The 26,761-nt window shown below is 38.2% G+C and overlaps 1 protein-coding gene across 3 annotated transcripts in view; it reads left to right on the top strand.

Moving 5' to 3' along the window:
- Positions 1–26,761, top strand: part of KCNK2 (potassium two pore domain channel subfamily K member 2) — a 120,031-nt gene that overhangs the window by 43,214 nt on the left and 50,056 nt on the right. For all 3 annotated transcript variants that reach the window (XM_065937211.1, XM_065937210.1, XM_065937209.1), the window contains exons 4-5: positions 22,694–22,854; positions 24,902–25,088. In XM_065937211.1, the coding sequence (XP_065793283.1) occupies positions 22,694–22,854; positions 24,902–25,088 (348 nt within the window). The remainder of the gene's footprint in view (positions 1–22,693; positions 22,855–24,901; positions 25,089–26,761) is intronic.

Raw genomic sequence — 26,761 nt, 5'->3', positions numbered from 1 at the left:
ATAAGAAATCACTTAAACTCTAGGAAAGTCTGTTGGCAAAAGTGATGTAATGGAAAACTGTATTCTATTTTGAGGTCAATTTAAAGATTAGAATAAGATGTAAGGTGATTTTGTTCCCAGAAGGCTTTAAAATATAATAAAATTTTCCCCAGTGGAAAGTAAAGTGAAATGCCAGAGCCAGGATTTGCCCAAGCTTATCACTGAATCATCGTGGTCTCTGAGTGTCAGAATGTGAATAACAAGATAGCACTGTGGTCTATAGCAGCTTCAAGATCTCAAAGCATCATGTTGGGTCTTATGGAAAACATTTCCTCGGAGTAATGTTTCTCTTATTTACAAAGGACTCTTGTTTCCTTCCCCTTGAGTTATAGAGATTGGATTCAGGTATATAATTTCTGTGTTTAGTTTTTCTGTATTTTGAACCAGCCACGAGTCTCTCAATTTCCTTTTACCTTGATTGAATTATTGAATTGCTAACGCTGTTAGGACAGTGGGCACAGAGTTTCTGCAAGCTCCTGTTTCACCTGTTTAGCATAATGCTTACTTGAGTAGACAAAAAGGAGAAAAAAACTAGAGAGTGGTTTAAGCAAACAATTGCAAATAAAAAGAAAAGGTCAGTTTTGAAAATGCCAAGAGTATGTTGAAAAGTGTAAAGCCTTATCCATATCTTTAGCAGGGAATCTAGGATCTTCCTGTTGGACATGATAAAAAACCAAAAAAACCCCAAAAACTGTAGCTTAAAAGATGAGGGAAAAGTTGTAAGAGCTTTTCTGTACAATTTTGTTATCTCATGAAACCACTCACTGAACTTGGAAATGAGCAGACTTAAGGTAGTGGGGTGTAGAATTTTACAGCCAGTATTTTCCTGGGGGTGATGTCATTGCAGCTTTAGTTGTTAGGTGCTATTTTATTTATTTGGTATACTCGAATTTGATGGCATTTCGCTAGCCTCTTGGATGTTCTCTGAGAACTGCATATTGGTTTTTGGGAACCCATTTTAAAGGAAAGCTGAACTTTCAGGCAGCTTAAAAGGTGAATTATCTTGCAAGGTGACTTCCAGCTCTGACTCCACAATCTCCTTGCATTTTTCTTTATACCAGTCTGTTAAAGTAGATTATTCTTTTTCCAAAATCTGTAATTCTAATGCTGTGCAGTTGAAATTCAGAAGTTGAAATTAAGAAATTGTTTTGGGTCATTGATGCTCTGTTTCTCTTCTCATCTACTAAAATTAACAAAAGGAAAACCTGTCTCAAGATATTTATATATATATATGTATATATATGTTTTCTGACCTTTCAAAATCTTCACATAGGTTTATTTTCTAAGTTAAAATGCATTTCTTTCTCAGAGAAGAAAAATGCCTTCTGAACAGTAGTTAAAGTTTGTAGAGTGTAAAATTATATTTGATAGACAATAAAGCAGAATTTTTACTTAGTGTTAAAGACTCTAAAGCAATAATGAAATAGATCAGTCATCATCTTTTCTCATTATGTATATTAGTATGTATGGTAGTCAGCCACAAAGAGGTTTAATTCAGAGCACTGAGTACTTAGAATTCCATGCTAGTTGGAAGGAGTGTTATGGATCTAGTCTTCCCAGGAGTGTGGTAGTGTTTATTATTATTATTTTGTGGCAGTAGAATGCAAAGCAAGAAAGTGTAGATATAAAAGAAACTGGAAGTGCCAGTGAGAGGAGGGCTATGGTATCAACATAGTAGTCATCCATATCGTGGGTGTATTCAAGGCAGAAATTGCTTATATTCTGCAACAAAACAAACTTTTATGCATTTCTGCCTACTTTTGAAAAGTTTGCATTAACATATTTTTGATCTTCGGGAAAGCAATCACTGTTAAATGGTGTGATTGTGAAATTACCTTAAAATGGAAGCAAAGAATTGTCATGAAGTTCATGCCCTGAATAAATACAGAATCTATTTTAAATCTTGTCTTTTCTCCTTTCCCAACCACTTGACATGCAGCACGTTTGTCATACATTATAGATTTTAAAGAACATCTGATTGACCCCTAAATATGCAAGTATTGCTCAGAATGTGATTAAAACTATAGGTGGGATGATTATCAGAAAAACATTTTTTTAAATTGTCTCAAGTACTGCATTTGATAGGGAAGGAATGTAATACAATTTGTCTGGGCCTGTCTACTTTAAGCTAGTAATTATACTACATATTTGTTTTCTTCCCAATCCTTTAAAAAAAAATCTAGACTTGTGCAATCTTACTCTTGGAAAATTGGCATTGTTATTTATGTGGTACTGAAATTATAACATGATATGTGCAAAAGAAGTACCTGTGCCAAATGAGGTTCATGAGTAATTATTGTGGTTTGTGTGCACATAAGATACAATGCAAATAATTAATTTTAAACAGAAAAGAATTCCAGGCAGCTATCTTTTGGTTCTAAAGTACCACTGGAAGGAATATTGATTATATAAAGTTTTGAAAATAACAGTTCAGTTCAGTTCAGTCGTATATAAACTTTTGAAAATAACAGTTCAGTTCTGTTCAGTCGCTCAGTCGTGTCTGACTCTTTGCAACCCCATGGACTGCAGCATGCCAGGCCGCCCTGTCCATCACCAACTCCCGGAGTTTACTCAAACTCATGTCCATTGAGTCAGTGATGCCATCCAACCATCTCATCCTGTCATCCCCTCTCCTCCAGCCTTCAATCTTTCCCAGCATCAGGGTCTTTTCCAGTGAGTCAGCTCTTCGCATCAGGTCACCAAAGTATTGGAGTTTCAGCTTCAGCATCAGTCCTTCCAATGAATATTCAGGACTGATTTCCTTTAGGATGGACTGGTTGGATCTCCTTGCAGTCCAAGGGACTCTCAAGAGTCTTCTCCAACACCACAGTTCAAAAGCATCAAATTTTTGGTGCCACAGGTCATCAAAAATGAATCTTAATTACCAGTCTTAAACTTCTTTCCCTATTAACTTTATTTTTAAAGCAAAAACAACAAACCTGTGGACAAGTTTGGTTGATATGTTGTGCCTTTCCTCTCTAAGTTTGTTTCCCTTATTGTAGATGCTAACAAAGAATTTCCAAAGGCAAGCAGCAAGAGAAGGAAAAAGAAAGAGAGGGTATGGAATAACTCATGATCCCCTTAAGTAGCTCCTGTTCAAAGAATACAGGTTTTAATAGGTAGATGATTTAATAGAAACTCTGTTTAAATTTCATTTGATGCATAAAAAAACAGATGTAGACATGACCTCCTAATAAATATAAAACTGCAAGTCAATGAAGTTCTATATGTATTCATGCTAGTTTTACTTACATTGTACCTCTCAGAATGAAAATATTTCTCCCTATTTTTTTAAAGAAGTGATACAGGAGAAGGAATATCAGATTTCATTTTAGAGAATTTGTTTAGGTTTGTCTTTACTGCGAACTAGGGTTGTGTCTGTTTAAGCAAATCACAGTTCTATTATCCTTAATTTTCTTCTTTATCAAAGAGGGCTAGTGTTTCTCACAGTCAGAATTGTTGTGAAGGTTAAGTGAACGTGTATGAAAAGCAGTTTGTACACTGGATGACAGTATAATAAATTGAAACTGATTTTGTTACTAGGGTAATTTTATTTTATGATTAAACTTTATATTACATTTATTTATGTTACTAATGTTAACAAAGAAAGTTCATTCTTTCTTAAAGATTTGCTCCTTTCATTTTAATTATTACAGTATTTATAATGTTGCCTTCACATACTGAAGGTGTGCTCAAACCAGTTATTCTCACAATGCTCAGTGTTAGAGTTGACTAGTTTCTTCATCTATTTAATTTGTAGTTTGATCTAATGAAATGAGTTGATTTTAATGATATTTAGGTGATCTAAAATGTGATCATGAGAATAATATATAATGAAGCAAGGTGTTAACTATTAGTTGAGAATAATAAAAGTTAGTGAAAGTCAGACAGTCATGTCCAACTCTTTGTGACCCCATTGACTGTAGCCCACCAGGCTTCTTTGTCCATGGGATTCTCCAGGCAAGAATACTGGAGTGGGTAGCTATTCCCTTCTCCAGGGGATCTTCCTGACCCAGGGATCAAACCCGGGTCTGCCACATTGCAAGCCGATTCTTTACCAACTGAACTACTATTTGTATAAATGTTTTTTTCTATATCTTAAAAAAAAAAATCTGTGCCTCTTTAGTATCTGCCAAGTTATTTTCTATAGTAAACAACCCTCACATTTTGTTGGCTTTACAGAATAAAAAGTTTATTTCCTGATCACATTGTATGTCCAGTGTGGATCAACAGGAGGGCCTTGCCCGTTGTCCTTGCTCATAAGAAGGAGAGCATGAAAACCTGACCGCTGGCTGATCATGCTTTGTATGTGTGAACACACTGTTTTTACCAACATGACATTGGCCAGACTACTTTCAAGAGTACAGGTGGGGAAGTGCTCTCCTGCCCTGTGATCAGAAGAACCAGGGTATTTTGTGACAGCCCTAATAACTTCCACAAGCGAATATACTAGTTAGATACTTCCTTGAATGTTATTTGATATTCAAAGTAATTAAACATGATAACAAAATATAGTTTGTATTTTAATTTGCTTTTTCAAATTGTGTCTCCTTGACTCCATCACTGCAATAGGATTTTCATTTTTCACATCTAATATTGTGCTACTGAAGGAGATTGTGTTCCAAATTTACCTCCCTCTATAGTGTTTCATCAGTGTTACTATCTCAAAATGAAAATAAGAATCAATATATAAAACTCTAGTTTTAGTTTCTTGGCAGAGATTTTGCTGTCACTCATTAGTGATATTGCATAGGGGTTCCATTAGTGTTTAGAGTATAGTCACCTTTTGATATCCAACGATGAATTGACTCCAGAACCCCCTCAGGTACCAAATCCATAGGTACTCAATTCTCTTATATAAAATAGTATGGTGTTTGTATATAACCTACAGATTGTACTTTAACCCATATACTTTAAATCGCTTCTAGATTAATTTTAATACTAATGTAATGTAAATGCTATGTAAATGGTTGTAAATATAATATAAATGCTATGGAAATAGTTGCCAGCATTTGCCAAATTCGTTTTACCTTTTGGAACTTTCTGGAAATTTTTTTTCAAATATTTTTGCTCCATGGTTCATTAAATCTTCAGATACAGAAACCAAAGATATGGGTTGGAGGGCCAACTGCATTTTATTAATGATCACTTATCAAGGTCAAAATTATGATGATACAAAACAGTAGAACCGTTTAGGAAAATAAATTAAGCAACTGAGTTTACCTTTGATGTAGAAGCGAAATAATGCAGGGGTCAGTAAACTATGACCCTGTGGGCAAAATCCAACCTTCCTTCTGTTATGTAATTAGAACACAGCTATGTCCACTTATTTTAGTATTGACTTTGGCTACCTTCATGCTATAATGGCAGAGTTGAGTAGTGCATCGGAGGATGTATGGCTGCAAAACTGAAAATTTTACTATCTGGCCCTTTATAGAAAACATTTGCCAAGCCCTGGACTAAAGGAAAGAACATAAAGCAAAGAAAAAAATACAGTTTATAAATAGAAGACCTGGGTTTGTTCTGATTCTAACATTATTCACTGTGTACTTTTGACCAGATCACTGAACATCTCTGAATTATTTTCTCATGTGAATAGTCCATATGATTTCCTAATAAGTGAATAATAGTTGTGCTTCCTGTCCCCCAGGATTTTATGAAAATTCAAAGGATATTTAATAATGCTTAACTACTATGCAATTAAAATTCACCATTTTAAAAGAAGATGCTTTTTTTCTCCATTTTTCCTCATTGTCCAATAAAGGTTGAAATGAACTCTGTGCCTCAAATTCTGTGAACCTCTGGAAGGTTAAGCCTCAGGGGTTTATAATCTTATTTTCCAGAGAGATGACCCATAATGTACATTAGATTCTCAAAGTGTACTGTAATTCTTAGGAGAGTTTAAAGCCATTGGCTTGAATAATTTCTATTTTAATTTTTAGGCTGATAGAAAGTAACATTTTGTAGCACTTCAAAAATTGAGAAAAAAAGTACTGCATCAGAAACATTGTAGTAATATGCTGGTGTAGATGCTGGCAGACTAAAGAACTGCTTAGAAAACTGAATACAGTGCTTGGAAGGAAACCATGTAAAAATACATTTCTAAAAATAAGAAAATCTTATGTTACTGCTGAGCTCTGAGTGATATTATAGTGTCAAATATTTTCAATTCTTCCAAAATCCTGCAGATTCTGAATTGTTATCTGTAAACATGATAAGAAATGTTATGCTTTAGAAAACTAGAGTATTACCATCCCCATCCACGACATTCTGGATTTTAAGAATTCAGCCTTCCTCCAGTTCTGTAATTATTAGAACACAGCTACATCAATTTATTTTAGTATTGCCTTGGCTATCTACACACTGTGATGGCAGAGTTGAATAGTACAGCAGAGCCTACTTGGACTGCAAAGCCAGAATCTCGAAAAGAATACTCACACACACTCACACACGTGTATAACTGAATTACTGTGCTGGCCACCGGAACTGGCACAGCATTAGAAATCAAGTATGTACGCGTCCTAAGTTGCTGCAGTCACGTGCAACTCTTTGTGACCCTGTGGACTGGAGCTCGTCAGGCTGCTCTGTCAATGAGATTCTCCAGGCAAGAGTACTGGAGTGGGTTGCCACTTCCTCCTCCAGGGGATCTTCCCAACCCAGGGACCGAACCAGTATCTGTTATGTCTCTTGTATTGGTAGGCAGGTTCCTTACCACTAGCGCCACCTAGAAAGCACCCCGCCCCCAAATCAACTATATTTCATAAAAATTGAAACAAAAACAAGAAAAGGAAAGCATGCAAATGTAACAATTAAAAAAGTGGTACTGGATAAAGGAAAAAAAGACTAGACCAGAAAAATAGGCTGGGAATGAGAGGCACAATTTCAAAGGAGCCTAAAAGATGATATTTCTTTTGCAGTTTTTATATTACTTGTTCTCGCTTTGAATTTGTGTTTCTAAACTGTGAACACAGAGGGTGAATGGGGGCCTCAAAAGTTCTTCCCACTTAATTCAATGTGGGCAGGCTTAGTAGCAGGATAACAAAACTAGAGTTAGCTACCAATTAGTAATTTCAGTACACTGCCTTCTACCAAGTGGAAAATCCTCCCATATTCTCTCTCTAGAAGCTCTGAATTGTTATGGAAACAAGGAAATCATGTTTTTGTAGCCATTATCCTGAGCTGTCTTTGAGAGTGTCTTGTTGATTTCTTACTAAAATCTTGCATTCCAGGATTAGGTTTTCTATTAGACTGAATTCAAGATAAAGGACTTAATCTGAGATAGTCTTCGTAGCTGTGAAGAGATTACAGAAAAGAGAAAAATGTACTCAGAGTTCACATTTTGGGCACGATGAGGCCTTCTTGTAATTTGTGTGTGTGTGTGTGTGTGTGTGTGTGTGTTCATGATTCAATTCAAGTTCAAATGAGACTGTATTAGAAATTAAGAAGTAAGAATGCAGGTGTTGAGAAGCAGTGGTGGTCACACTCCTTCCCTGTCTACCACCTCTTGAATCCTTCCTTTAAATTAAACCCTATGAATGTCAAACATATCTAAAACAGGTAAATGGAATTATTTGTGTGTGCGCGTGTCTGTCTGTGGCAGGGAAGGGAGAGTGGTTGAATCTGAGACCAGGCAGCCTGTTTCCATAGTTGGGCAAGGCTTCCCGGTCAGATAGATGTGCATTTAAATGCTGGCTGTGTTACTTTCAATTGCTCATGTCTGTTTTACTTAACATTTCTGAGCCCTACGTTTTAAGACACCCTTTCCAGAATGTTCAGTTCAGTTCAGTTGCTCAGTCGTGTCCGACTCTTTGTGATCCCATGAATCGCAGCACGCCAGGCCTCCCTGTCCATCACCAACTCCCAGAGTTTACTCAAACTCATGTCCATCGAGTTGGTGATGCCATCCAGCCATCTCATCCTCTGTCGTCCCCTTCTCCTCCTGCCCCCAATCCCTCCCAGCATCAGGATCTTTTCCAATGAGTCAACTCTTCACATCAGGTGGCCAAAGTATTGGAGTTTCAGCTTCAGCATCAGTCCTTCCAATGAACACCCAGGACTGATCTCCTTTAGGGTGGACTGATTGGATCTCTTTGCAGTCCAAGGGACTCTCAAGAGTCTTCTCTAACACCACAGTCCAGAATGTTACTTTGGGAATGAATTGAGGAAAACATACCCAGAGTGCCTAGGATACCACAGTCGTTCCCTCATAACAGATTGTCAGTGTTAAGTTCCTTTTATACTTCTTTCCAGTTCAAACGTCTCCTGGTCAGAGGTTGGGGGATGGGCCTTTCCCCACCCTCTTCTCCTAGTCCCAAGTCTTAGAAGAGCACATTTTCTACTGTCTGTGGGAAATAAATTCTAGACACCAAAGGAAATGACCCACATAAAGCAAAACATTAGATAGGACAGAACCAATGAAAACTAATAGCCTGTGATTGATGAATCACCAACAGTTGTTGGGTGGATTATTTGAGCTTTTGATAGTTATTTGCTTGACAGAACTATGTAATAGACGTAGATTATTTGTTGTTGTTTGGTCGCTAAGTCATATCCGACTCTTTGTGACTCCGTGAACTGTAGCCGGCCAGGCTCCTTTGTCCATGGGATTTCCTAGGCAAGAACACTGGAGTGGGTTGCCCTTTCCTTCTCCAGGGGATCTTCCCGACCCAGGGATCGAACCCAGGTCTCCTGCATTGACAGGCAGATCTCTTACCATTGAGACACCAGTGAAGCCCTCGGTATAGATTGGTAAGACCTATATATAAAGCCAGTGCAGGAGACATAAGAGACACGGGTTTAATCCCTGGTCAAGAAGATCCCCTGGAGGAGGGCATGGCAACCCACTCCATTTCTTGCCTGGAGAATCCCATGGACAGAGGAGCTGGCAGACTCCACTGCACAGGGTTTCAAAGAGTCAGACACAACTGAAGTGACTTAGCATGCATGCATAAAACCCAAAAGACATTGACAAGTCAGCACAACTGTGGGATCAGACTGAAATATTTGTCTTTTATGTGGTCCCTTATGTAATAATGTAATAGCAAAGAAGTATAACATTCAGTACGGCTTCCCTGGTGGCTCAGATGATAAAGAATCTGCCTGCTATGTGGGACATCCAGGTTCAATCCCTGGGTTGGGAAGATCTCCTGGAGAAGGGTATGGCAACCCCCTCCAGTTGTTTTTCCCTGGAGAATTCCATGGACAGAGGAGCCTGGTGGGCTACAGTTCATGGGATCGCAAAGAGTCAGTCACAATCGAGCGACTAACACTTTCATAACATTCTGTATATGCTAGGTACTCTTTTAAGTACTTTATGTGTATATTCAAAGATTTTCATCCCTGCAACAACCTATAAGGTATTGCTGTCATTATTCCCATTTTAGGATAAGCAAAGGGAGGCATTGAGGGTTTAGATAACGTGCCTGAGTCATGCAGCGAGTAGATGGCATTTAGTGGGGTTTCAAATCCACCTGGCTTGGCTGCAGGGTCCACATTCATAATCTCTGACCTCTATTGCATTATACATTGAGAAAAGCAGGGTATAAGTGATTTACCATAAATTCCTTGTGAACCGATCGTATCTGTTCACCTGTGCCTCCTAATGGTTAGGGACTGTTTCAGGACTCTACGTTTCTAGGTGATTGAATGATGCCATTGTTACCTTTGGAAAATATATAAGTAATTTGGAGAAAATCAACTTGAAAAGTGCAGGGCTCTGATGGATCCTCCAACACTTGTTACTTGTGAATATTGGATTAAGTAAAGTATATCTGCCTTTGCCATGTGAGGAAAACCTTTTATATAAGTGGCCTTACTCTTTTGATGTTGAGGATATAAATTTTTAGACACGAAAATATGCATCCTTAACTTTCTTTTTTAGTGTATTAAAAAAAAATAAGATACCCAGATAAATTAGTTTGAAGATATTTAATTTGTCAAAAATCAAAGAATGCATGGAAATCTAATCTCATATCTGAGGTGAATCTTAAAAGATGTTGGATAGGATATTAAATTTAAATTAAATTTACCCAATGTCTCGTAATGGTTTGGGTGATGTATTCTGTCATCTCAATGACCCAACTTCAGCTGTCATCACTCAAGTTCAGTATCTGGATAATTATACATCTTTCAGATAGGTTAGCTGTCACATTCTCTTTCTTTTCCTTTTTGACAATGGCAGTAGTTGATGAGGTTTGAATTACTGCCCCAGGTTAATAGCCAAGACAAGCATAGAAAAATCCTTATACTATAATTTAATTTTAACTTAAATTGTATTAAATATGAACACTCAGCACTTAAAAACTTTGCATTCTGTCTCTCCAGCGTCTGCTTCCTAATTACCACCAATACTTCAATTTTCTTGGTCTCAGCTTCTTATATTTGTGTAATGATGGGATTAGAATTCTATTGGCCATTTCAATTCTTACATCTTATAATTTTGTTTACTAACTTAAGGTGATTTTTCCCTCTTTATTTGTGGTACTTTATATTGTGAATACAGAAAAATAATAGACCATTTCAGATAAGATACTATCTAGAGACCCTGTGAGAGATGTTGAAGTAGTTCCTCCAAAACAACAGGTTTTGCTGTGATACAGTTATTATGTGTAGCTTGCTAATGAAGGATGAAACATCTAATAGCTGCCAATGCCTGGTTGGCTGTGACAATAACCAGTGAATTGCAGTAACACAGAGCACTTTGTTCGTTATTTGATTGGTATCGTATAACTGTTTATGTTCCATGGTGTAATCTGCACAGTGAAGAGCATGAAAAAAGGACATGGTATATTATTCAGCCATGAAAAGGAACAAAATCATGTCATTTGCAGCAACATGGGTGGGCCTAGAGATTGTTATATTGCGTGGAAGAGATCAGGCAGAAAAAAAACAAATAGCATATAATATCACTTATATATTGTAAGTTATCATTTATAATATATAAGTGATATAATGATACTCATATGTACAATCTGAAAAAACAGTTACAAGAACTTATCTACAAAACAGAAATAGAGCTACAGATGTAGAAAACAAACTTATGGTTACCTGGGGGGAAAAGGGGAGGAGGGATAAATTGGGAGGTTGGGACAGACATATACACACTGCTGTATATAAAGTGAGTAACCAGCAAGGACCTACTGTATAGCGCAGTGAGCTCTACTCAATACTCTGTAATGGCCTATATGAGAAAAAAATCTAAAGTGGAGTGGATATATGTATATGTATAACTGATTCGCTTTGCTATACACCTGTAACTAACACCATATTGTAAACCAACTATACTCCAGTAAAATTTTTTTAAAGAAGAAAAATAACATTGGCTTAACTCCCCCTTACTCTAAACACATTTCAGTGGGAAAAGTAGCGTCCGCATAAGCATCACCATCTTTACCACCGTTGTTTTCATCAACAGTGGACATTTATTCCCCTGAGAAGGAAGTGGTAACCCACTCCAGTATTCTCGCCTGGAAAATCCCGTGGACTGAGGAGCCTGGTGGGCTACAGTCCACGGGATCGCAGAGTCGGACACGACTGAGCCGCCGAGGTGTGTGTGAGGTGGACGTTTATCCAGACCACCCGCGGCCGCACCTGAGCCAGGCTTTATGGCAGAAGAGTGGCCTTGGCCAGCTGACACTCACCGACTGCTTGCCGTGTGCCGAGCATCTTATCATGCCCTTCCTGTGTAGTGAATCACACAGTCCTCGTCACTCTTCACAAATGAGAAAACTGAGGCACACAGTTTTCTCCAAAATTCTTTTAGTAACTTTCTCAGGGACAGAGTGGCAAATCTAGAATTCAAACCCAGTTATTTTAGGGCTCCACAGCCTGCAGTTTTAATCACTATGCTATTTTGCCCTCAGTATCCTTGAAGGGAGATTTGAGCGAGTCTGTTTGCAACTGAGGAAAATTATTGCATATCAAAGACAGTGTAGCTTTCTCGGCAGTTCAGATTATCAGTGTCCTCCAAGATCCAACTCTCTAAAAAGAAAAAGAGAAAAAAATTGCATTTATTGTGTCTAATATATTCTTTTTAGAGGTATTGTATAGTTTTATTATTCTGCTGCTTACAGCGTTAAAAAAAATTTATTCGGTGACACTCATCAGAGTGGTAAGGCAGACCTCGTTCCGGGCGGTGTGGTAGGGTGGGAACCACTGCGGTAGCTTTGGAGTAAGGGAGGGACACTGGGCTCAACTCTGAACACAGCAAAGCAGAGTAGGGATTTATCGCCAAAGAGCACAGGGTGGGGAGCCCATAGATTGACTAAAAGGGGACATGAGGAGACACAAGGGGCTGATTTTAAACAAACCACCCTAACAGGATTTTTTTTTTTTAATGGGGCTGTACCAGGTCTTAGTGTGGGCTCTCAGTTGCAGCATGCAGGATCTAGTTCCTGACCAGGGATCGAACTTGGGCCCCTTGCATTGGAGCGCAGAGTCTTAACCACCGGACCACCAGGGAAGTCCCCCTCACAAGATTCTTGCTAAAGGGCTATCAGAGGTGATCAGGTATCACCTGAGCAATGACTAAGGACAAGGAAACAGGATGATCAAATACTGAGAATGGGGGTGGGGGACGCAGTTCTGGCTAAACTGAGCTTCAACAGGATTTTTACTAGAACTGAACTTTATAAAAAAGGACATGGAAGCCCAAGGCTTAGTCAAAAGAGATCAGAAGAGCCAGACCAGAGTTTAGTCCAAGACAAAATGTTTTCCAGTAGACAGTATGGTTTTCTTTATTGCTTTGATGGTTTGTCATTTGATGTCATGTATGACCAGGAAGATAACCTAAAATTATACTAAAATTCTTATCAGAAAATTCTTTTACCAATAACCTTTAAAGTATGATTTCTGGAAAATGCACTTATCATAGTTCAGATTCTTGATTACAGTCTCTATATGCGTGGAAAAATGTAAGTTATTCAGATTTCTCGCTAAGAAATAGTTTGCCACTTCCTTGATGCTGTTGGATCATCTTTCTTCCCTCTTGGGATAAGAGGAGAACCAGATAATAAGAGGCAGTTAAATAGCACATGAATTTGCTGCCGTTTATAGAAATATCATTTCATTACACCATGAACAGATCTCTGTTTATTGGCTTGAGTTTCAGATGAAATTGTTGACCAACATTTAGTGGTCATGTTTTATCAAAATGCACGTCTTTGAACACTGAGACTCTAATCCAGGACAATTAGATGCTCTCCCTAGGAGAGGCATATGGGGACTGAGAAGAACATTGAGGTGAGATGTTTTACTTCTCCCTTGACCCATATGGTCTAGGCTGTTCTCACCAGTGGGTGAAGCTCTAGTGCTACTTAAATATGCTCTCTTACTCCCACTCCCCTCACTGGGTCTCTTTCCTTCCTCCCACATATTTGAATCTGTGAAAAGAGAAAGGATGCAGTTCCAATGTATTAAATGAAAAGCTGGAAGCAACGTACAGGTCGATGACTATTGTTCTTTGGCAGGATTACTTTGCAAGAGAGTTTCCCTTCAACCTTTAACTGCAGGTGTAGATTTTTATAACTGTATCTTGTTAGCAAAAAATAAAAATTAACTTAAGAAATAGGTAGCTTCCTGTAGATTTGCCATTATTCAACTGCGATGTAGGATTTTATGATGTAAGTTGCAACTAAAGATAGCAAGGGAGCCATCTTGTGAAACACGGTTTGAACTGCAGGCTGGTGGCTTCTGGGCCTAGAGGAAAGCTGGTGATAGTAATGGTGAAACAGGAGGTCAAAATTTAATTCCTTAAACTGACACATTTATTTTGATGCTCCTGTACATTCTTTCCCAGTCTATGTAAATCAGCAAGTGCTGGAAGAATAGTATGTCCGGGGGTGGTTCATATTCCCTGGTTATTTAACTGAGAAATCCCTTAAGTTTGAGGAATGATACTTGTAGCCTTGATCCTTAATCCTAAATACTTGCTGTAAGCGATCGAAATAATAGTTTAAATCTCAGCCTTAAAGTCTAGTAAGTGTTTAACCTTGAACACATTACTTCAGTAAACCTGTTTGTTTCTGCATTCGGAATGAAGATAATTAACAGTACTTCTCTCATAGGGTAGTGAAGGTTGAATGGAGTGTACACATGAAGTGGCTGGGGCTTCCTTGGAGGCTCAGATGGTAACGAATCTGCCTGCAGTGCAGGAGACCTGAGTTCAATCCCTGGATCAAGAAGATCCCCTGGAGAAGGGAATGGCTACCTACTCCAGTATTCTTGACTGGAGAATCCCATGGACAGAGGAGCCTGGCAGGCTATAGACCATGGGGTTGCAGAGTAGAGATGGCTAAGTGACTAACACTTTCATTTCATGAAGGGACTAGCATTGTATCTGTGATGTAGTGAGAGAGAAAAAGGGTGTGTGTGTGTCTCAATAAATAGTGTTGGCCATTATTTTTATCATTGATATTGACAGTTGTTTTATTTTTATTTTATTATTTTATTTTTGATAATGAAAATAGAGTAATGAAGTAACGCCATAGCAGGTCTAAAAGAGGTACTCTGATCATGGTCATCCTACAATTCACTTCCTAATTTTGTTTTCTTCTCTCCTGAGGAGCCCTACCCCCCTTATTGAATAGCTTTAGACCCACAAAACCATGCCCCTGTCACAGAAAGTAAATCAGAATCACATCTGTAGATATTTTAAAATACATGAACAGAATGCCCTCCTCTCCCAGTGGAAGATAAGAGTTTAGGTGTTCTGGGGTGGATTTTTTAAATTCCTTCTGTGATTCTGATGTGCACCCTTGGTTTAAAAACAATGACCTAGAAGAACAATGTCCTGCTTTGTGAAAGTTATGAAATGAATACTTCTTTTATCAAAACATTGTTTAGTTGTCTCTTAATTAAAATCATATTGTTTCCAGAACTGTTATTTCTTATTCAGTGTTTGCTTAGCTTGTATGTCAGTGCTGTGGGTTTGATTCGCTTTTGAAAAATGACCAGGTGTAGCACTTTCCTGGTGGTCCCATGGTTAAGACTTCAACTTCCAGTGCAGGGGGTGTGGGTTCGATCCCTGGTGGGGGAACCAAGATCCCACATGCCTTGAGGCCAAAAAAATCAAAACGTAAAACAGAAGCAATATTGTAACAGGTTCAGAAATGGTCCACGTGAAAAAAAAAATCATTAAAAAACAAATAAATAAAAAAGACCAGGTGTGATTATCCTTTCACTTTGTTTTCTGAATAGTTTCCTCTTTTTCTTAGGTTGCTAACAGAGGACACCCTGAATTTACCCTGTTCTTACCCTACCTCCAGTAGTTTACCCTCATACCCTACTCTATTACTGTTTTTCTGCATCTCAAATAATTTAAGTTGTTTTACATTAAAATACCATTTTAGTTGTTACTTTTAGGGGTTACTTTTTAAAATACAGTTTGCACAGGTATAGAGCTCTCTTTTTACTTGTCAACTTCGAATAAAACTAAAAGGAGTAAAAAAGTACAGTAGAACTATTTAGATTTGAGGATGTCTATTTAATTAAAATATATGAATAAGACCCATAGATGTTTCTTCTTAGTTTAATATATTCTCTTGAACATCTGCTCTGAGCAAAGCACTACACATTTTTGTATGTAAAGGAAAGAAAAATATCTCTGCTCCCAAGAAGTTTGTCACCCAGAAGAAAGACAAAAGCATGTAACCAAATGGCAGGAATTCATGTAGAAGTCATACATAATCCCTGAAAAGGAAATAGCAAGTGTTATGGATGTTCAAAGAAGCAAGATCACAGCTGGCTGAGAGGGAGGGGAATGACCGTATATTGGAAGTGATGTGTGGGGGGTGGGGGGCAGAAAGGACAGAAAAGATTTCAAATCACGATCGAAGGGGCCGCATTCGTACCAGCTAGAAGGAGAAAACAATATAAAAAAAGTAAGGAATCAAAAAAGGCGAGCTAAGTTTTTTTTCAGTGAGTAATGATGACTCTGGTGTTACTGGAGGGAGTACAGTTGCCTAACAGGGAGTTTGGGGAAATAGGAAAGGTGATTTGTAAGTAAAGGCCTTGGAACGGGTAAGGGTTTTACAGATTATGGAGTATAAACACCTGGCGGTGCTTTAGGGAGAATGGACTGTGATGAGATGGCTTGGTTGAGAAAAGACCATGGTCAGGCTCTTTGGATGGCCTCAGGTAGTAGCAGCAGAACCATCGAGAAGCAGAGGAGAATGGCAGGGTTGCCGTGGGCTGGGGATCTGCTTCATTGCCTGCGGAGCTATATGGCTTTGGGATCTTACGGGATTTACAGTACCGTGTGTAAAACAGGCAGCCAGTGGGAGACTATCGAATAACACGGAGAGCCACCCCAGCGCTCTGCGACGTGTGTGTACACACGTGTGTGGCTTTGTGGCTCACACACACATGTGGCTGCTTCATGTTGTATGGCAGGAACCAGCGCAGCATTTGCAAAGCAATTGTCCTCTGATTAAAATTCCTTTTAAAATACGGCGTGACAAAGTGAGTGAACGTGGTCGTTATCTGCTGGTCATCCGCTGAGAACAGAATCCTGAATTACCAGAGGAGGGAAGTTAAACATGCTAATCTGATTATTTTTAAAGGAAAAGTACTAGTCAGAAGTCAACACAATAAAGCGAAACCTCAGCTAACAACTTAGGCACAGAGGAGATTTGGAAGGAATAACGAAAGTCAGGAGAAGGATTCCTTTGTGAACATCTTTCCACAGCCCCACCATTTCATGAGAGCCACAGCAAACCAGCTGTTTGAAGGCACTTTAGGTCTAAGCTCTGAGTGAGTCAAGTACTCTTGAAATCGCCAACGTTTGAAAAATGGAAACTGCCTGAACAGAAAGAAGAGAGGGCTGCAGCGAGGCGCAGAGAGTAGAACGGGAGTTTCAGGAAGAATATATCTTTAAAAAATTTTATTTTTTAGAATTGAGCCGTGTTTTCGTTGTTGTTCTTGTTTAAATGTTATCTTAGCTATTATTTGGTCCTACTGTGAGTTCAGCATGCAGGATCTTAGTCCCCCAGCTAAGGATCAAACCCATGCTCCCTTCAGTGGACGCATGGAGTCTTAACCAGCTAGACCACCAGGGGATCCCGGAATCTGTTTACTTTAGATGTCCAAAGGAAAAACTAGGGCTACAATGAGGACCAAGAAATGGTCCCTCACAGAACTTCTCCTTATGAAACTGGCGGTTACAATCCAGTGAGATGATTCTCAGGATAAAGGGAATGTGTGTACAGGAGGGGACCATGCCCAACCTTGGGGCTATGTAGTGAGGGCTCAAGAAAGGCTTCTTGGAGAAATTAATTTCTAACCTAAGTAATGATGGAATCTTAAGGATCAACCAGGTGAAGAGTTGTGGGAGGGGGGAAGGTTTGCATTTGAGGCAAAAGAAGAAACAATCAGAGGGGATCAATAGGGAAGTAGTTTAGTTTGGTTGATTTATTTGTATCTTTCATCTGCATGGTACTTATTTTTATATAAGGTGAATAGTCCTTCAAAATAGTAATCAATTTTCTCAGCCTTATTAATTGTATAATTATTCAACTTTGAATTTATGATGCTTTTAAAAAGGTGCTATGTCTAACCTTATTCTTGTCTTTTCTGTTCTTTTCTTTTTTGTTGCATTTCACTCTACACTAGCCCAAACTGTTCTCTAAAGCTCTTCCATATGTCTTGATGAGATTACTTTTAGGTATTTCATAATTCCCTTATATTAAAAATAAGGTATTTTTCCATTTCAATTAGCGAATTTGAGATTGTGTATAATGCTGTTGGTTTCTGCATATTTATCACATATTCAGCTATTTTCCTGAGCTTTTTTCCCATTTGATAATTTTTAATATTCTCCTGTATTTGCTAGATATTTAATTCCACCTACAACTAATATATTTGTCTTCTTTATAATAATCATTCCTTTCATATGTTTACTGCCATTATGTCTGTTAGAACTTTCAGAATAATAAAAAAAAGCAAATTGTCACATGGATATTTTCCCCCCTGACTGTAAGGGGATTCCTTTTATTGTCCTTTAATATTAAATATGATGTTGAATGTTTTGAGATAGACACCCTTTGTCATGATAAGAATTATTTTCTATTTATCACTTTTAAAGAATTATAAGAAATTATACAGATTGTTAATCAGATTGCTTTTTTAATAGCTGTATAGTAGATATCATGTAGGGCCTTCCCTGGTAGCTCAGATGGTAAAGAATCTGCCTGCAATGTGGGAGCCCTGGGTTGCATGCCTGGGTTGAGAAGATCCCCTGGAGGAGGGGATGGTAACCCACTGCAGTATTCTTGCCTGGAGAATCCCCATGGACAGAGGAGCCTGGTGGGCTATAGTCCACGGGACTGCAAAGAATTAGATATGACTGAGCGACTAAGCACAGCACAGCACATACGTCATGTAGAGCAAAATTTCCTACCTCATTTTCCCCCAAATATTCTCAGCTATTATTGGTTCTTTACTTTCTTTTATTACTTTTATAAAATTCCATCAATTTGTACTGAAAACTGTTGCAAAATATTTATTGCATCAGGGTCTTTTCCACTGCACCAGTTCTTCCCATCAGGTGGTCAAAGTATTGGAGCTTCAGCTTCAGCATCAGTCCTTCCAATGAATATTCAGGTCTGATTTCCTTTAGGATGAACTGGTTTGATCTCCTTGCAGTCCAAGGGACTCTCAAGAGTCTTCTTCTCCAATACCACAGTTCAAAAGCATCAGTTCTTTGGAGCTCAGCTTTCTTTATAGTCCAACTCTCATATCCATACATGACCACAGGAAAAACCATAGCTTTGACTGTATAGACCTGTGTCGGCAAAGTATTGTCTCTGCTGTTTAATGTGTGGTCTAGGTTGATCATAGCTTTTCTTCCAAGGAGCAAGTGTCTTTTAATTTCATGGCTGTAGTGGTTTTGGAGCCCCCAAAAATAAAGTCTGTCACGGTTTACATTGTTTCTCCATCTATTTGCCATGAAGTGATGGGACTGGATGCCATGATCTTCATTTTTTCAATGTTGAGTTTTAAGCCAGCTTTTTCACTCTCCTCTTTCACTTTCATCAAGAGACTGTTTAGTTCCTCTTTGCTTTCTCCCATAAGGGTGGTGTCATCTGCATATCTGAGGTTATTGATATTTCACCCTGCAATCTTGATTCCAGCTTGTGCTTCATGCAGTCTGTTTTTTTACATCATTATTTATTATTAACATATGTAAATAATAAATCAACCTCTGTACTCATGGAACTCATAAATGATAAACTCATGGAATAATAAATATATATCTATAATAAATCAATCTCTACACTCATGGAACTCATAGTCAAGTGTGGAATATGTATATAATAGATATTAAATCAGTTGTTACAAATATGTAATTGCAAGTGTGCAAAGTGTTTGAAAAGGGTCTTATTTATTTGTAGTATTAATAAATTCTGTCATAAAAGTGACATGTTCACTTGGAGCTATTCAGATGTGGGTGGCGTATATGGGCCTCCTGTAGGTATTCCACTAACAATGGACCCAAGGCAGCTTTCTGCAGAAGGCCCTTCCCTGAAAGTGATGTGAAGGCCAGATGGTAGCTGTTCTGATGATATATTTCTATAAATGTCAGCGGTTGGCCTAGAGGCATTGGTTTGGCTTCCATTCAGATCTCTAGCACAGACTATGTACAGTCCCCTAAATTTGGCTCTTATTCTGTACTGTATTGGTCAATATTAAGTAGCTGAAAAGGGAGAAGTCCTAAATTGTAGTGCTTGGCAATTTCTAAGGTGTAAATATGTCTACTGTAGTTGATTTCAGACTATCAATGTGAAGTCAACTGACTTATAGAATTCCTGAGAAATTAACCATTGATCTCTCAAGATAGGGTCAAGATACCGTGGGACCCTCTCCTCCTCCCAGGTCCTGTCCTCTGGTTTCTGCCCCACCCAACCTCCTCCACAGTCAGGCCCCTTCAATCTTCAATCTAGTCTGTTCCCTTAAGCTCTTTGGAAGCTGGATCAACTGCCAGTCCTTTAACTTTCTTGCCAAGCATATGTGATGCTATAAACTGACAGCTGCTCTCCTCAGGCGAAGCATTTTGAGTGTGAACACCTTAATTTAGGAGTTACAACAAAACTTAATATTGTTTCTTTTCCATTTTCTTCTTGCCAAAACAGTCTGTTTCACCCTGAGGCAAGGAAGATGCTGCTGACTAACCAAGGGAAAGAGTCAGGAAGTCCAGACAACCACTAAAATTAATCTTTTTACAAGCTTGGCATGCTGTATTGCTTAGAGTCAATAGATACTTTTCATAAGTCCATTAATAGTATCAAGTCATTTTACTAGGATCTATTCATTGCTTAAGATGTGGTAAATGCGTGGAGTGAAGACTACTCTTGTTTTCTGGGAAAGAAGGAAGAAAACACAAGGAACATCCCCTGAACAGCCACGTGATCCTCTCACTCGGGCAAATGTCTGGGGCATTGTTGGCACGTCCTTTATGTCAGAAAACTGCTCAGTGGCCGTGTGTGTGAGTGTGTGTGTGTGTGTGTGTGTGTGTGTGTGCGCGCGCGCGCACTGGGTGACTGTATGAGGGCTTCCACCTCCAAGGCACGGGTTCAGCAGGAGAGCTCAGCATAATGTTATGGAGAGAAGGTTCATGTTTGGAAGATGAAGCAGAAAGAGACTCCCAGTAGAGTCATGTCAGACTTCATCAACCCTTCTCCTTTCATTCTCCCATCTGCCAACTTTGGAGATAATAAAGATGAAGTATAGAGATGCCACAAGGAACTGGTCTCTGTCTTTTGATCAAGGAAAGGTAGATCGACTCTCTTTACATCTAGAATTCTTTGGATTGGGGGCCATCTCATTCGTGACATAAACAGGATTTCTGAGGAAATCCTTTGTCCCCTTTTCTGAAGATGTTCTGGTTACTTCTGGCCAAATCTGTCAGTGATGGCTGAAAAATTGGGAGTCTTATTTCTAATGTCCTTTTAACCCATGTGGGGCAGATCAAATTGAGCCCTCTGATGCTTAGGCTTTTTATTTTTCAAACGGTAGAGCCTGTTTTTAGTGATGCCGCAGTCAGTATTTCTTTTAATTGTATCTTTTCTTTTTGATCCTTGATCCTTGCTGGTGGTAGGTTACTTCTCATGGATGTAACTCTGAAGATATTTATCCTCTTCTGCAGAAAGAGAAAATGGGATGATATGGGATAACTCAGATGCTTGCCCTACTTCAGGTCACATGGTTGTTCATCTGGAGAGACAATAAAAAAAAAGTGTTAGATCTTAGCAGGACTCTCTGGAATAATCAGAGAACCCAGGTCAAAACAATCCACCCTCCTGATTTAGCAGGTCTCTCTTGTTATTGGTATTCTGCTTGTTGATGATAGAATAGAAGACAGGATTGAGATGGTTGAGTTCCATCTTGGATGGTGTAAAGAAATGCTACACTCTTCCAAACAGTCCAGGTTAAACATTCTACCTGACTTTTGCGATGGCCTTTTCCTTCTTCAAATTACCTTGATACAAGACTTCTGGGCCTTTTTCACACACGCCCTGGATGGACATTTGTATATATTGCCTTGATGCTCATCTTTCCAAAGCATTAGTAGACAAGAGCAGATGCAAGGTAAATGCATAGGAAGGTAAACGAGTTAAATGCGTAGACAGCTTACATCATGTTCCCCAAACAGTCAGTGGGTCTGAGAAGCAGTAAGGCAGCTCTTGAACTGGAGGCTAAAAAAAAAAAAATTGTTGACTAAAAACACACACAACACAAGGGTTGCAAGTTAAGTTTTATTTGGGGGCAAAATGAGGATGATAGCCATGGAGCCTTTCAGATAGCTTCGAGAAGCTGCTCCAAAGAGGTAGGGGGGAAGGTCAGTATATATGTGATTTTGGTGAAAGGGGAGAATATGGAATTAAGAACATTATTTTTTTGCAGAAAGTTTCTGCTAGTCACAAGGAGTACTCATCACCATGAAAGATTTAAAGATTTTAGTGCTTTTCTAGACATGAAAAGATACAAAAATTTGGTTCGTAAAATTGGCTCCTGGAAATGTCTAACTATATGCAGACCTGTTCTGCCAGATTTCCTCAGAGCACAGAGCACTTCATTTCTGCTCTCTACTGTGAACTTCTTGCAGGGGATTTTGAAAATCAGCAGTAACAGCTGCACATGATTTAATCCTTGTAAATGTAGATGGCAAATGCTAATTTGTAATTCACGGGTTTGATAATTTTAAGTTTTCATTTACTGCTTTTTGGTAGGTACTTGAATGAAAAAAAATTTTTTAAGTTGTTATTAAATGTTTAATAATTTAAGCATATTTGAATACTCTTAAGGCAATACACACTTAATAAATGGCAACAAAAGCTTTGTAGTCAACTGCATTAGCAGCATAGGGAGGTAGAAGTAAATTGAATGAAAACATTGACTTTATTGTGTGTGTTACTCCCTCAGTTTTCATCATCTAGTTTTATTGGAACATTAGCTATACTTTGAAGATTGTTAGAGTGCTTGTTTTTAAGAAGATTTTGCATTAAAAGCTTGTGTGGTATAAAGGGATTCTTAATTAGTTGAAATCTAGGATTGGTGTCTTATAATATTTGGAAATTTCTGAAGCAAGTTTGAGGTCATATGTTTTAAACTATTACTCATTTCTAAACAACTGAATTCTTATTCTTCTTTGTATTTTTAGGATTTGGAAACATCTCACCACGCACAGAAGGGGGGAAAATATTCTGTATCATCTATGCCTTACTGGGAATTCCCCTCTTTGGCTTTCTGTTGGCTGGAGTTGGAGATCAACTAGGGACCATATTTGGAAAAGGAATTGCAAAAGTGGAAGATACATTTATTGTGAGTATGATAGCCATTTAACTGCATGTGTTAATTGTCTCATTTTTCAAAAATATTATAACTTTTCTATTCACCTCACATATAGTTAGATGTAAGTTATTGGGTTTTCTATAACAATTTACATGAACTTCTTTTTGCAAATAATTCACTGTATAGTTGTTTTTATACTTCTCTGAATGAATATATTAATGAATGAGAAAAAGCAAAATATACAGAAGTAGAAATCTGACAGTCCTGGGCTCAAATTCCAGATGTATTGTATCCTAGCTATATTCACTTAAGCTAATTATTTTACCCTTAAATCTCCATTTTGCCATTTATATGAATAATAGTACTAATGATGAAGCATTACTTTAGAGATTTAGAGATATTCTAAGTGAAATCTTAACATAGCTAGTAAACCTTAACCCTTTGCTGAAGGATTGAATAATATACAGCTAACATGATAAAGGGGATCTTATAACTTATTTTAATAATGTTGCTGATAGAAATTTAACTAAGGTATGTAATTTAGTAGGACCAAAAATAATATAATGAAGATGTTCATGGGCATATGATATTCAGTAGAAAAAATAAATGAAAATGCTCTTAGAATTTTAAGTCAAAAATAATAATAATACCATGATGACAAGCTTTTATTATTGAAAGTTATGAATGAAGAAAATAATTCTGTTAGAGAGTGAGATTATAGATGATTTGTTACTTCTGTCACTAATATTGTTTTATTTTTTATTTGATAATGTTTTATCTTTTCATAAAAAGTTCAAGTATTTAATTATTGATGAAATAAGACCACGGAGTGTTAGATTTTCAATTGAAATTATAATTCCCATTTTAACATTAGATATATTTCATATTGGGACTTTCTGGTGGCTCAGCAGTTTAAAGATAATGCCTGCAATGTAGGAACTGCAGGGGATATGGGTTCGATCCCTGGTTTGGGAAGATCCCCTGCAGGAGAGCAAGTAACCCACTCCAGTATTCTTGCCTGGAGAATGCCAGGGACAGAGCAGCCTGGCGGGCTATAGTCCATAGAGTTGCAAAGAGTCAGACATGACTAAAGCGACCTAGCATGCATACATGAATGCACACATGTTTCATATTAAATTCAGAGGTGAAACAGTGTGGGTTCTCTGAGGGCAGCTCTAGCTTAGAGGTGTTGAAGACTTATCGTTGTCTACATATCATGTCTTGTATATTTAGTTGTATAGCTTAAGGTCATAGAATAGTGAAATGGCTTGTCTAGTTCACATGGGAATCAACTGTGGACTTTAAGTCTGCTAGTATTTTGCTTTAATCAATTGAACAATGATAGGAAAATGTGGTAGGAGAGGGAAAAAGTTTCCATGAAGTTAATGATTTTATCAGTTATCAACAGTGGATGTTTATGCTTCAGTTTTCTCAATTTTCATATATTTCTAGGTTGTCTTTGGCCCGAAATCAGTTGTTTGCTTGTAGAATAGAAACATTTCAAAAGTAGTTCAGGTAAACAAAGAATGATGTAAATCTGAAATTTTGTTCTCTGAGCAAATGTTATGTACTTTAGAAAGTATTTGACCTGTTGCAAAGCTATATAAAAGTAAAGTAGCATCATTATTAGCATTGGTTGTTTTCAGTTATTCATATTATACCTAATATATTTAAGTAAAGACAATTGAAAATTAATTATAAAAGAATAAGATGCCATTCTCATTTGCTAATTTGCTGATAACAGTGTGTATAGGTTATATGCATGAAATAGATAACTAATGAGAACCTACTGTATTGCTCTGGGAGTTCTCCTCAGAGCTCTATGGTGACCTAAATGGGAAGGAAATCTAAAAAAGAAGTGGTGTGTGTGTGTGTGTGTGTGTGTGTATAGCTGATTCACTTTGTTCTACAGTAGAAACGAACATAACGTTGTAAAGCAACTATACTCCAATAAAAAATAATTTAAACAGTATATATAGGTTAGCTTTGCAGGTACATCAATAATCGATCTCAGTCAATTTCTCCCTCTTAGTATCTCTCTTGCCCCGCCCCCTCTCTCTCCCTCTCTCGTCCCTAGAAGTGGAATGTTAGTCAAACCAAGATACGCATCATCTCAACCATCATCTTTATTCTGTTTGGCTGTGTCCTCTTCGTCGCTCTGCCCGCAGTCATTTTCAAGCACATAGAAGGCTGGAGTGCCCTGGATGCCATTTATTTTGTGGTTATCACCTTAACCACCATCGGCTTTGGCGACTACGTGGCAGGTAAGTTTTTGGAGGTATACTGCTCTCCTAACCCTTCTCCTTCAGTTAAACTTTTTCTCTTGGGTTTGCAGACAACACAGTGACTCTCTTCATTTCCCAGGGCTGTCATAAGAAAGTACCACAAACTGGGTGCCTTTAAACAAAAGAAATTCATTCTGTTATAGAAGTTCAAAGTCAGCGTGCCAGTAGGGGCAGGGTCCCTCTGAGACTGGTAGAATCCTCCCTTGCTTCTCCCAGCTTCTGGAGGCGGAGAGCATCAGTCCCTGCTGGTCCTTGGGTGGTAGCTGCATCACTTCATCTCTGCTTTCGTCATCATATCATGTTCTCCCTGTGTCCCAGTTGCTGTGACTGAATTTCCCTCTTCTTATAAAGACACATCAGATTAAAAGCCCACTCTACTCCAGTATGAATTCATCATAACTAATTGTATCTGCCAAGGGCCTTATTTCCAAATAAACTCATGTTTCAAAGTGCCAGGGTCGGGACTTCAGCATGTATTTTTGGAAAACAGTTTCATCCATAACAGTGACAGAGCCAAAAAAATTAAAAAAAGAGATCATTCCATGACAGTGAAGGTCAGCAAAAGGGTACAGTTGAATATTTATTTTTCATTCTATAAAAGAAATTTAAATTACTGTCTGTTCAGAGTGTTATAGCACCACTCTAATTTCAGAAACCACTTATCTGCCTCTTATTTATTTTTTTAGTGGTACAAGAATCAAGTTTAAATTATCTTTGCTCTTTTTACTAGGCCTTTCCATATCTTAGTTTTTCCTCCCAGTTTTATTGAGAGATCACTGACATACATCACTGGGTATGTTCAAGGGGTAGCAGCAGGATGGTTTGATTTACATAGATCATGCAATGACATGATCACCACAGTCAGTTCAGCTAACATCCATCCTTCTAATGCAGTCTGCCTTGGTGTCTGGGGTCCCAGGGTGCTTCAGCCCCACTCCCATGTCCTAGGATTCTCTCAGTGGCGTCTTGTCCTTGAATAGTTGCTAGTTTTCCTTCTTGTGAGCAGGGAGCAAAGCCAGGAACAAGCTAGTTACCATCTTGCTAATGTCACTCTCATATTTTAGTTTTAGAAACACCTCAAACTTTGGAAGATGTGCTGAGCTACTTAAAACCTTCTTTTCTCTAAGATATTTATCTCCTGTAATTTTCAGTTCTAACATCAGTGTTTTTAATCTTTTTAGCAATTTATCCATATTTTAAAATTCATGATTTTAAGATGTGTTTCCTTTTTCTATGTATGTTATTTCTGTTGCTGTTTGCTTTATTGTTTTATCTCTTAGATCTTATATCATTTCATTTCTCTTTTCCTATTATATTTTCTCATTATTGTTACTGTTCAGGGGCTGCCCCAGTGGCTCAGTGGTGAAGAATCTACCTGCCAGTGGAGGAGACTTGGGAGACGTGGGTTTGATCCCTGGGTTGGGAAGATCCCCTGGAGGAGGAAATGGCAACCCACTCCACTATCCTTGCCTGGAGAATACCATGGACAGAGGAGCCTGGCAAGCTAGGGTCCATGGAGTCACAAAGAGTCAGACATGACTAGCATACACATACACATTATTGTTCTAACTCTAGTGTTAAATAAATTGTAGTAATAGTGGTAAAAGTAATGTAGTAATTCTCTGTCATGCATCATTTTGACCAGCTCCTAA

The sequence above is a fragment of the Muntiacus reevesi genome, chromosome 5 (assembly GCF_963930625.1).
Source record: "Muntiacus reevesi chromosome 5, mMunRee1.1, whole genome shotgun sequence".
Taxonomy (NCBI): domain Eukaryota; kingdom Metazoa; phylum Chordata; class Mammalia; order Artiodactyla; family Cervidae; genus Muntiacus; species Muntiacus reevesi.
Note: the sequence above shows the minus strand (reverse complement) of the source record. Positions and strands in the feature narration are given on the sequence as shown.